Here is a 12,766-nt window from a genome sequence, read left to right as displayed (position 1 = left end):
ATGCATTCAAAAAAAGCAAAGCATATGGAAGAGGAACTTTTACAAACACTTGATCATCCGAAGAGGAACACTAAAAGGAAGCCTAGACGTCCATAAGTTTGATTATGTGATCAATATTGGTTGATTTTAGTTGTTGTTTTGTGTCTGAACGCAAGTATTTTCTTGAGTTTTTTCAATTTTTATGTAATAAGTCATGTGACTATTTAATTAGTTATATGAACACCAGTAAGTCTTGTGACTTTTTAATTAGGCATGTGATCACTGCAAGACAAATTTGGAACCTTTAGACTGGATTTGAAGTCTTAGCTACGGCAACTTATTACCTTATTTAAGAGTTGTTCTCAAGTAGTAACAGCAGCTTTTTTTTTCTAGAGAATTGAATCAATTTTCAGCCAACATTTGCGCTTTTTCTCTCCATTTGGATTAGTGATTGAGTTTGGGTGTTCTTACTAATTTGATAGTTTGAACTAGCTCTCTGATTTCCCTTCTTAAACTCTCTTTTTCTCTTGAACATATTTGAAATTGTATCAGTTGGTATCAGACCAAGTTCTGATCCAGAGGAATTGAGTGGGGATTTGGGGTATTTTCTCTAAGGATTTTCCAGACGCCGCCAAGGAGAAGGAATCAACCTCGTGGACCAGCTCCTCCACCAAATCAGAATGCTGCATTTGATCAACAAGAGGTCGGTATGATTGAAGATTTAAGAAGGCGGATTGGTATGATGGAAGATTTAAGAAGACAAATTGAAGCTTTATCCCCACGCGTTGCACAAAGACAGGATCCTTCTCAAGATGGCAACAAAGATGAGAGGGATGACTATCAACATGAGGAATTTGAAAATCCTTTTCATGTGAACGCTCCAAGGAGACCAGCACCTATTCCCTTTGATGAGAGGCGTCGGGATGGTGGATTTAAGGTAAAGATTCTTGAATTCAACAGTGATCTAAATGGTGAAGGGTTTATTGATTGGTTGTCCACAGTAGAGAGTGTTTGACTTGGGGTATTCTTCGCAAGCTTCAACGCTTGCGGAATTTATAGATCTCTGTGCATCCTTTTCAGTTTAAAGCTTGTGTAGTGGGCTCTTTTGTATACTTCCTGTGTACACGGGTTGCACCCTTTGCGCTTTTTAATACATTGACTTTACTTATCAAAAAATAAAAAAATAAGAAGGAGAATCTTGTTGCAGCGAAGCTACGAGGGAGAGCCTTGGCTTTGTGGGATCAGCTTATTATGACACGTCAAAGACAAGGCAAACCTAAGATATCTGATTGGGAGAAGACGCGTATGAAGCTTAGGGTGACGTTCCTGCCATATAATTACACAGTTAATGTATCAAAGATTGCAAAATTGTCAACAAAGGGGCAAATCGGTTGATGATTATACACTGGAGAATTTTTTGAGCTTGTTCTTCAAATTGAGTTGAATGAAAGTGGGGATCAAAAAGTGGCACAGTATACTGGTGGATTGTGGACCAGCTTGAAAGACGTGTCAAGCCAGCAAGATATTTGGAATGTTTCACAAGCATAACAGTGTGCTAAGGCTGCTGAAATTCAGTAAGGAAGGGGACCAAACAGGGCAGCCCACAGCCAGTCCAGTTCAGGTCATATGGTTGCTTCTGGAGGTAAATCACAAAAATCTAATGCAGGAATCCATTCCACAACAATTGGACTTCAAAAGGACAGATCAATACACCTCAACTAAGACAAAATATTGGGTCATCCAATTCTAAACCCCAAACCAGTAGTGCAACAATGAAGTATTACAATTGTGGAGAAATAGGACACAAGTCTTCTATTTGTCAAAAAGCAATTGCTTATAGATGATTGTCTAGAAGAAGAAGAGCTGCAAGAAGATGAGTCTTTGCTATGATGAGGAAGATGAAGAGGCAGTGGTCAGAGGCAATGATGGTCCGTGCCTTATCATGCGAAAGGTTCTTATAACACCGTGATACAAGGATGATAATGATTGGCACTGACCAAGTGTGTTCCAGATCACTTGCACTATTTCCAGGTGTGTTTGCAAGTTAATGATTGATAGTGGAAGCTGTGAAAATATCATCTCTCAAGAGGCAATCACCAAGCTGAATTTGAAGGTTGAGACACATCCTCAGTCCTAAAAACTTACTTGGTTTAAGAAAGGCAGTGAGATAAATGGTATTGCCTTAGTTGACTTATCCGTTGGAAGTAGAGACTTTGATAAGGTGTGGTGTGATGCAGTATCTATGGATGCAAGTCATATCCTATTTGGTAGCCCTGACAATTTGCTAATAGAGTAATTCATGATGGCTGGAGAAACACATATACCTTCTACAAAGAAAAGACGGAAATAATTTTGGTCCCATCAAAAGAGGAAGTTACACTAAAACCTAAGCAAGGGGAGGGTGTTAATTTTCTCCCAATGGCCAAATTTGAGGAGTTGGAAGAAAACTTGGTACATGTCTTACTGGGAAGTAATCCTTTTTTTTTATGTCGAAGAACCTCTCCAAGGAATGGCCCTTCGGACCCACCCCTGCAGAGTAAGTCCCGGTCCCATGCACCGCACCCTCGAAAGTTTTCCTACACGGAACTGATTAAATCGCTGGCTTTTCACCAGGGGGTGTGGCCCCAGAGGATTGTTTGCACCCATGAGGTGTTGAACCTTGGACCTTGAAGGGATGATACCTCAAGACCAAGGCCTCCACCACTTGGGCCAACCCTTGTGGTTTGGGAAGTAATCCTAAGCAATGGGATCAGGTTCTCATGCAGAATTTGCTTATAACCGATTAAGGGACAGGTCATCGAAGATGAATCCATTTGAGATTGTCTAACGTTTTAGATCTGGATCCCTTGCCATTGAAGGCTCATGTAAGCTGTAAAGCTGAAGAAATGGTGGAACACGTGAAGCATATTCATGAAACCATCCAAAAACATATAGTAGACAGAGATAGATAAGTTCTGACCAAAGACACCTAGTTTTTAAAGTTGGTGACTAAGTGTGGGCTGTTTTAACTCAAGACATGTATCCAACAGGTGAATACAAAGTTAAATGCAAGAAATATTGGTCCTTGTGATGTGTTAGAGAGAATTAATGGCAATGCCTATAGGTTGAAGCTGCTTAGTCATATTAAAACCTTCGACATTTTCAATGTATGCCACTTGATTCCATACCATAGAGATTCTACAAGTGAGGATGATGCTAACTCGAGGGCAAGTTCTCCCTCACCTGGTGGGACTGATGCAAAGCATATGGAAGAGGACTTTTTACAAACACTTGATCATCTAAAGAGAAAAACTAAAAGGAAGCCTAGACTTCTATAAGTTTGATAATGTGATCAATCTTGGTTGATTTTAGGCTTTTAGCTGTTGTTTCATGTCTTTAACTTAAGTATTTTCTTAAGTTTTTAATTTTTACATAAAAAGTCATGCGACTTCTTAATGAGTCTGTGACCACTACTAAGTCTTGTGACTTTTTAATTAGGCATGTGACCACTGCTTGACAGATTTAGAACCGTAAGATTAGATTTGAATTGGTGGTTGTGATCGTGTCTTAGCTAGGGCAGCGACTTATTGTCTTATTTTAGAGTTCTCTCATGTTGTAAAATCAGCTTTTTTTCTAGAGAATTGAATGGACTTTCAGCCAACATTCGTGGCTTTTCTATCCCCTTGGCTTAGGGATTGAGTTTGGGTGTTCATGCTAATTTGATAGCTTGAACTAGCTCTTTGATTTCCCTTCTTAAACTCTTTTGTTCTCTCATTCATATTCAGAATTACATCATTTAACTTCTTTATTTAACCCTTTTTGTTTCTTTTTAATTTTTTTTCTCTTCGCCATTGCTCTCCCAATAAATCGGAATGATCTGGATATATGAACTTTGAAGTTATTTTGTCAATCTCATTGCCTACATTTTCTGAAGTTGAAATCTAATATCATTGTTAGAGAATGTATCGACAGGTGATAAAGAGACACTGATGATAACTTAAGGTATATCTATCTGCTATTTTCACTTTCTCTGCCCATTACCGGGAAAGGGAGAATTATACCTTAGGAGGAAGAGAATTGCCAGCTTTCTCACAGCCCATTGTGTCTACTGGTGCATCCTCAGCAGACCTAATTTTGCGAATCCCTTCAAGGACTTTTTCCCAGTTGGGCGGTGGTTCACCTGTATTAAACGAAATAAGTCATTTACCATCCAGGCCAACAGCAATAAAAACATATTTCACCTTAAAAGCAAGATTCCATTTCTTTGTAATATGTGATACTACCATATAAATGGGAGATGATATGACATATTTACCCTTTATACAGTTAGGGTTAGATTTATGAGGGACAAAATTTAAGATCCTCGTACTACTTACATGCTCAACCTGCATTCCATGAGATTTTATGCAGCCCATAGATTCACTAGTATCAATGGTGGAGGCCACTGAAATTCATTAAAACGTTCCAATATCACAAGCACCAGCTGGTATCAAAAACCATGATACAAGAAAGGCACTGTTAAAGAACTTCCTTAGTCAACTGATTGTAGCCCTAAAAATTAGTTTTTGGCTGTTAACCACAATATTACAGTTTTTGGCCCATAGATTGCCTAGTATCCATGGTGGAGGCCACTGAAATTCATTAAAACAGTCCAATATCACAAGCACCAGCTGGTAGCAAAAACCATGATACAAGAAAGGCACAGTTAAAGAACTTCCTTATTCAATGCATCACATAATAAGTATATCATCTGCGAACAGGTGGGATATTTTCAGATGGCAACGTTAAGGATGTCTACCCAGATCCTGATAAATAACCCCCAACATTGCTCTAGAGAACATCCTACTGAAAGCGTCCATGACAATCACAAAAAGAATGGTTGAGAGAGGAAAGCCTTGGCGTAGGCCCCAAGAACTACCAAAGAAACCATACGGGCTACCATTAATCAAGATGGAAAAGCAGGCCGTTGAAATACAAGCAGATCAATTACATGCTTAATGAAAAAAAAAAAAAAGATTTTGACTTGTAGATATATTATCAATCCATATAGAAATAGGAACTTGGAAGAATCCAATAATCAGTCTGATTAGAATCCAGAAGTCAGGGTCTATGAACTATAGCATTCTGACAAGATTACGGATACTTGATGATGCAATTATCAAAAACATCTTTTTGGAATGATTGAATGTACAATAGGGATACTCAAAACACAAACACTTTCTAGGTGAAGTCACCTGCTACTGCATAGTCTCCCTAAAACCATTTATTTTTGAACAGAAATTACTTAATAAAAGTCTTCTCATTTAGCTGCTATTTTCAAAAGGCAATTAGCAAACTATACTGCTTTTGAACATACCTATAGGTCTGATTGAAGAAGGAACTTCAGTTTCCACTGGAAGCACGTCTGAGGCAGGAGTTGACTTCCCTGCAGAACTGTTTCTATGAGAAAAAAATTCAGTGGTTCTATATTTGAGTGTCCATGTGTGTGTCCATGCACGCGAGAGAGAGAGAGAGAGAGAGAGGGGGAGTTCCACATGCACAGAGTGCCCATGACAAACAAACTCATTCACACAGTCCTACATTGCATGAATTTAAGAATCCTAAATATCTCCCTTTCTTATTTAGAAAAATAGCTCAAAATATATGTTAAAATTGCCTTATCAATGACTTATCAAAAAAAATTGCCTTATCGATGAAGATGTATTACCATTCTAGAAGAATCATTCAAAAGCAGGATCCATAAAGAATATTTCTATAAACATAATCTAATCTGCCAAATCGAAATTCAACACCGTTAGAATGTGGTATGCAGTATGCTTGATATACATTGTTGGCCACTCACTAATAGCATATCCTTTTGAAACTGATGGTTCCTGACAAACATAAGCATCCATCATCTAGGTTTGGGATTGAAAATCCAGTTCCAATAAGTCAATATCTAGTGGATTACATTAAGTATAAAACATTTCATATCAAGATTATTTTTTTTTTTTTTTTGATAAGTAATTTCATATCAAGATTATGAACTAATAATTTACTGGCATTTTTTTTTAATAAGTAAATGAATCTCATTAAAAGCACAAAGAGGTGCAACCCTAATACACAAGAAGTATACAAAAGAAACCAAAAAAAAAAAAAAAAAAAAAAAAAGAACAAAAATCGAAATACTGAGAAAAATTAGAAAAATAAGGGCTATCATATGCCGCTATCCATGTATGAAGAGATTTGAACATGACATGCTTTAGCTTTTCTACCGAAATCTCAAGATAGCACCTTGCATTCCGCTCTCTCGATATACACCACATTAAGCACAAAGGTGTCATCCTCCAAGCTTCTAAAATGTTACGACTTTCCAACTTTTTTTTTTACCTCTCCAACGTGCCAACTCTATTGCCCTTCTAGGCATGACCCATTCTACACCAAGAATCAAAGCTCATAATTCTCTTGCCACTTCACAATGAAGAAGAAGATGATCTATGAACTCCCCACACGTTTTGTACATACAACACCAATCCACCACTAGGACTTCCTCTTCCTCGAATTATCCATAGTCAATGTCTTCCCTAGTGCCGCTATCCACACAAAGAACGCCACTCTCGAATGAGTCTTAACTCTCTAGATACTCTTATAGGGAAATGGAGAACCAACAGGAATAGACAATGCATGATAAAACGACCTTACTTCAAACTTTCACCAATTGGGTGGGATCCAACATATTATATTATCACCACTTTTGTCTCAATATGAGAGAGTACATAAATCCAAGAACACAGTAACCAATTCCACCTCCCAATCCTACATAGGTCTAATAAAAGATAAATTCCACTAAATATTTTCATTAGAAAACTGCACATGATCCACAACCCATGCCTCCTTACATCACACATTGCTAAACAATTTCGGAAAAGTTACTTTCAGGGCTGTGCCACCCCACAAATGATGTCAAAACCTGATCTTGGGCCCATCTCCCACTTCATATCTAACAAATCTCGAAAAAACCCTCCACCCCGTCCTTATTTATTTCCACACACCCCACTACCTCCTTAGAGCTCCAACTTCCACTCATGCTATCATACTTGGTTACCACCGCCAATCTCCACAAAGCCTCCCTCTTCATAGCATAACGCCATAACCATTTTCCCAGAAGAACTAGGTTAAGAAGAATCAGATTTCTTACTCCCAAATCACCAGTTAGCATTAGAGAACAAATCTTCGACCAATTGACTTTCTTAGGGATAAAAGAAATAAAAGTTGCATTGATGCTCTTCTTTCTAGCAACTTTTAAGCGTTTATATTACTTAGAAAAGCAAAATCAACTGCAGTTGTAATTTATAAAGAAAATTTATTGTTTTCAAAATGCAAACCATGCCACACCTAAGGGATTTTGCCCAAGTCTATGCAATTCATATTGTACACGTCGTAAATCTGGAGAATGTAAGGCTTAAACAAAGTGATATGCAAAATAATAAAAATATAAGAAAAGTTCAGCTTACTCGAAACAGCCAGTATATGCCACCCTCCCTTGACCTCTAAATACAATCTTTTTTTTTTTCTTTTTTCAATACTCTTCTAATTAAGGTAAACCCCTATCTGCAAAAGCCAAAACATTACCCCCGCTGCTGTTTACTTAACAAAAGAAAAAAGAATATTCACACACAAAATATATACATATATTGTGCCAAAACATTATCCCCACTGCCCTTTACTTAGTTTTTTTTTTTTTTTTTTTGGATAAGTAAGAGAAAATAATACACACACACATACACTCAAAACAAATACATATGTGTTTGTGTGGGTATTCTTCAATTGTTTACTGTAACACCTATCATTTCTTTTTGTTCCCTTATCTCCCCATCATAATTCCTTCCGTTAATAACTTCACTTGCAACACCACTCATTTGACATGACTGAGTCAACTTCCTAGCAACTAGATAAACTCTGAGTTGATCTTCATATTAAACAATGGATAAATCCCTGTGGCACTTCAGGTATTAAATTTCTCAGACATGGAAACTTTCAATAACAATTCCAACTTGGTCATCAAGCTGGAATTATCAATGAATTCAAGATTATGACAAACTGCCTTAACTATTTATCATATCACATTAGGGAAATAGCTCATAAACAAACAGCTAGCCAATTAAACATCAATCATGTAACAGGAGTTGAAGAACTTAGAGTGCTCGATCAACTTTGAAGCTAGGAGTCGTGGCTCTAGCCGGGGCAAAAGCAAGAAGGCTCTTCTTGTTATGTAATCTTGTTCAGGGTTTGTGGGCTGGTTTTTGTTGGGTTGTTTGGTGTTTGGGATTTCTTGCTTTTCTTTGTTTTTTTCTGTTTTGCATCCTTTTTGTATACTTCCTGTGTGCTTAGGGGTGCCTACACTTTTTATAAAATTTAACAAACAAAAAAAAATCAATCATGTAACTAAATAGCAGGTCATCAAATATCTTTCCAAAGTCTCTTTCTTTTCTTTTCTTTTGTTGAAACTATGCTGAATACAATCAACTTAAATGGATACAAACGGCCATCAAGCTACATCTCTATCTTCCTCTGTAAGCAGGAGTTCATGCTCACAAGATAGCATAAAACATCATATCTGTTATACAGGACTAAAGAAAATCAAATGTAAGGATTGGAAAAAGAGGTACTTACTCAACCGAAAAGATCCATTCGCTCTTTTGTACGCAAATTCTTCAATGTCTGGTAGGCCACACAGCTGCATAGACCAAGCTGATCAAGATATTAATAGCGCTTCTTTAAGGATTATTATTCAGAATTTTAGCATTAAGCAGATTCAAAGCTCATTATTGGGTTTAACCGTACATCACTCATTCTGTAAGTGGTTAATAATTTTGTCACAGTATAAGCAGTTAAGCGAAGTTGAAAACCAAGTAGTAGAACAAGCTCTAGTGGTCCTCAGCTGCCTAGCAAAATAACCAAGAAAATCTATAGCCGTCTAGCCAAAAGAATGAAATGACCATGCTGCAAAGCAATGAAAATAGGCTCCATCTGTTCATTTAATTTATAGAAGATGTTTTATAGAATAGTTGGATTAAGGCTTAGTAAAGTTGCATTGCACAATTTCTGAAGAGACAAAGCAAAATTAACTGTAAGGCAAAGAAAATAAAAGATTTCAAAAATTTGAAACAATTTGGAATCATATTCTCTATCAGGGCATTATTATTGGAAAATGTTATCACTCAAGACAAATACTATCTACATGCACAGATCACCTTTAGAAGATATTAGAAAGGAAAAAAGGACACTAGACTGGTTTGGTTGAGCTACATTATATCTTCCATTTTGCTCTAAAGTCAGTACATTGTGCTAAATCAGAGGAGACAAGCTTTGCAACAATTTTAATCCACATTCCTTTAGGCCTTTCTCTTGGACTTGCAGTGCCTTCAACTTAAGTCATTTCATTATCATCGAATGCAATTATTAGAAGACCTCCCACTTCATACATTTCAGAAGGGACACTTAATTGGTCAGCAACATATTTACAGCAAATAACAACTTCTCACTTGTAACACCTTAGATCCATCCTAGGGTAATTCTGTGGTGTTTGTTTGCTGTCTTTGTTATTTCTTTTATTGAGTGGTAATTTGTTTGTTTAATTATTTTAAATTTCGTTTGTTTCCTAGATGAATTTGTTAGACTGAAAACGGCTTATAAAGGATCTAAAATAGTGTTAAACCAAAAAAAACTAGGAGAATCTGGCCAGCCTTATCTTCCAAAGAAGGAAAGATTTTTCTTTTTCAAAATAAGCCCTAATTTGTGCGCCAACTCCCTCCTATTTTCTAGGAGTTTGTTTCCAAAATATATTTCGAAAAGGAGAGTCAGTTTGACAAGGAAACTAACCCCATTGAAAAAAAAAAAAAAAAAAAAAAAAAAGAGCAAACCCATTTCACATAAATACTGAATCAAATATCAAACAACTAAAAAAAAGTGTTTGAATTAAAAAAGTAAGTAATATTCTCACTTTGCCGTTTTGAGGTTTGGCTTCATGCTCCTCTTCTTGAACATCTATAGTCCTTTTCACTCTCTTTTTCCTCATAAAAACTCGAAGTTCTGGTACAGAAGAAGTGCCATTAGAAGATTCAGAACCTGGAGTTTATCCAAAAATCAATAGCAGTGAAATAGGAATGAGATTCCATTGGAATAGGATGAATAATGTACGTAAGAGAGGCAAAGTTATATTTTTGTGAGAGAAAGTTCTTTTTTTTTCTTTTCTTGTCCACACAATGACCTGGGATTGGCTCTGAAGCGCGAATTTCAGTTTTGGATTCGAGGGGTTTGGAAGAGAATCTTGTTTTGGGTCTCGACATGCTCCTGAATAAAGCTGGTTCGCTCAAAACCAACGGAAACTGGAACGGTGAAAAAGCGACAGCCGAAGAGAATAAGGGACATTTGGGTTTTCGGAGGGACAGAACCATAATGCCGTAATACGCTTATTATTATTTTGGGAGTAATTACCTTTTGTCCATATGAAGTACAATGTCAGGACACTTTCTTCCTATGAAACTACTAACTATAACACCTGACCTCATTAAACTACAATCTTATAACAAAAAGTCACATTTCATCAGTCAAATGGGTTAAAATTGACGGTCAACGGTAATATGCAAGTCATGTGTCATTTTAAATTTTTTTCTTCCACTTTTGCTCTCACTTCAAACAAATAAAGTTAATATATTTAGAGAGTATAAGCATCATTTTCTTGGTCTGAAGTGAGGGCAAAAGTAGAAAAAAAAAATTTAAATGGCATATGACTTGCACATGACCGTTGACCGTCAATTTTAACCCATTTGACTAATAAAATGGGGCTTTTTGTCATAAGATGGTAATTTAATGGGCTCAAGTGTCATAGCTGGTACTTCATGAGAAAAAGTGTCAAGGTGCTGTAGTTCATGGGAGCAAGATAAAGAAAAAACTTTGTGATCATTTATATATAAGGAAAAATATAAAATGGCCCCTCAAACTACCAGTCATTTGTAATTTAGCCCCCCAATGTTTAAAATGTAATAAAGTAGCCCCAAAACTACCAACTAATTGCAATTTGGCCACTCCGTTAAGTAGCACTGTCAAAATGGATGGAAAATGCAAAATGAAGTTGTTTTGTTGGGGTAAAGTTACTAAAATACCCTTTTTAAAAAAAATCAAATTAAAAAAAAAAAAAAAAAAAACCACTAAACGTTGTCTTTCAAGCAACAAACCCCCTTCCACAAAACGTTGTCGTGTTGATTTCTTTCTCAAGCAAAGAACCCCGTTTCTTATTTAGAGTCGCTTGATCAAGTTTTGCCGTGGACTTCACCTTTTGAGAATTTGGTGAACTGTATCCCTCTTAAAGAATTTCACAAGAATCTCTTATTGGGGATTGTAGTGCTTTTGGTGGTCCCTGCTGAGTTTGTTCTTGTTCTGGAATTTCTAGGTGTGTAGATCTTGAAGCTAGCCCAGATTTTACCGCTTATGTAAAAGGATATATATGTTGCACGGCTTCAAGTTTTCCAATAAATAACCCCCCCGTCCAGCAGCTACTTCCTCTTCTTCATCAGCGACTTGTTTCTTTCATGTGCAATTTGTTCCTTTCAAGATTTCAATTCATCACGCCGTCAAATTTTTTTTTTTTTTTAAAAAAAAAAAGCCCACTAAACGTTGTCGTTTTGCTTTCAAGCAACAAAACCCCTTCCACAAAACGTTGTCGTGTTGATTTCTTTCTCAAGCAAAGAACCCCGTCAAACAAATAACCCCCGTCCAGCAAAAAGAACCCCCCGTCCAGCAGGTATTGGATCTTTTTCGTTAGCAACTTGTTCCTTTCACGTGCAATTTGTTCCTTTCAAGATTTCAGTTTGATTTCAATAGGCCAACTCCTTCAGATTTCAGCAAACGAAAGAGCTCCTTCTAGCAGATTTCAGTTTGTGACGCACTTCGCCTCACCTGCAATTTATTTAGCCAACCCATTAAACTCGCAAAAAACATATAAGTCGTGGAGGAAAAGATGTCTTCCTTTCAAGATTTCGGCTACTAAAGGTTTAACACTAAATTTAATTGAATTTTCCTATTTTTTAGGGTTTGTGGAGTTCTTTCTCGATGGGTTTAGGTTCTCTTTATTGATGTTTTGATTTGGGTGAAGGGAAATTGATTTTATGGTGAAAGGAAAATGATATGGGTCCCTTTATTTTTTGTTATTTTCAGTATATTTTTTGGGGGGTTTTGGTTCTGCTTATTGTCTTATGTGTTTCACGCATAGGGGTTGATGGGTAGGTATAGTTTTCCCTTTTTTTTGTGGTTCCGTACGTGAATTAAATACTACTTTATTTCATTAAACCCATCAATTCATTTACTAAAACTCCCTTTGTGCTTGTCATCAGACACCATCAAAATTTAGTGACTTCATAAAGAGCAAACAATGAATATAGATGTCTCTCTTTGCCAATTATAATACATATGATGTATTTCTCGAAGCTAGCATATATATATATATGAAGTCACAAAATTTTGATGGTGTCTGACGCATGCACAAAGGGAGTTTTAGTAAATGAATTGATGGGTTTTAATGAAATATATATATATAAAATATTTTATTGAGTTGTTAATTTTCTTTATTTCTTTGATTGTTTAGGATGACTACACGAGAGTTTGTATTTGAAGTGCATTACGGTGGTAAGATTAATAGGAGGTTTACATGCGGATACGTGGGGGGTGCGGTAGATGTGTATGATGAGAAGTTTGACGAGGATAAGTTGTCATTTTTTGAGATTGAGGGTATGGTAAAAAAGTATGGATACAAGTCAGGAGATCTTGTGTA

General features: G+C 36.6%; 1 protein-coding gene across 4 annotated transcripts in view; it reads right to left on the bottom strand.

Moving 5' to 3' along the window:
• Window positions 1-10,395, bottom strand: part of LOC132165841 (endonuclease III homolog 1, chloroplastic-like) — a 33,094-nt gene extending 22,699 nt beyond the window's left edge. For 2 of the 4 annotated variants that reach the window (XM_059576526.1, XM_059576543.1), the window contains exons 1-5: window positions 10,208-10,395; window positions 9,941-10,065; window positions 8,611-8,674; window positions 5,315-5,383; window positions 4,020-4,138 (exon numbers count right to left, since the gene is read on the bottom strand). In XM_059576526.1, the coding sequence (XP_059432509.1) occupies window positions 4,020-4,138; window positions 5,315-5,383; window positions 8,611-8,674; window positions 9,941-10,065; window positions 10,208-10,394 (564 nt within the window). In that variant the 5' untranslated portion in view covers window position 10,395. Of the gene's footprint in view, window positions 1-4,019; window positions 4,139-5,314; window positions 5,384-8,610; window positions 8,689-9,940; window positions 10,066-10,207 lie in introns of those variants that run through there. The other 2 variants (XM_059576534.1, XM_059576551.1) reach the window with 2 other exon arrangements.
• Window positions 10,396-12,766: the final 2,371 nt, after the last annotated feature.

The sequence above is a fragment of the Corylus avellana genome, chromosome ca1 (assembly GCF_901000735.1).
Source record: "Corylus avellana chromosome ca1, CavTom2PMs-1.0".
NCBI lineage: Eukaryota > Viridiplantae > Streptophyta > Magnoliopsida > Fagales > Betulaceae > Corylus > Corylus avellana.
Note: the sequence above shows the minus strand (reverse complement) of the source record. Positions and strands in the feature narration are given on the sequence as shown.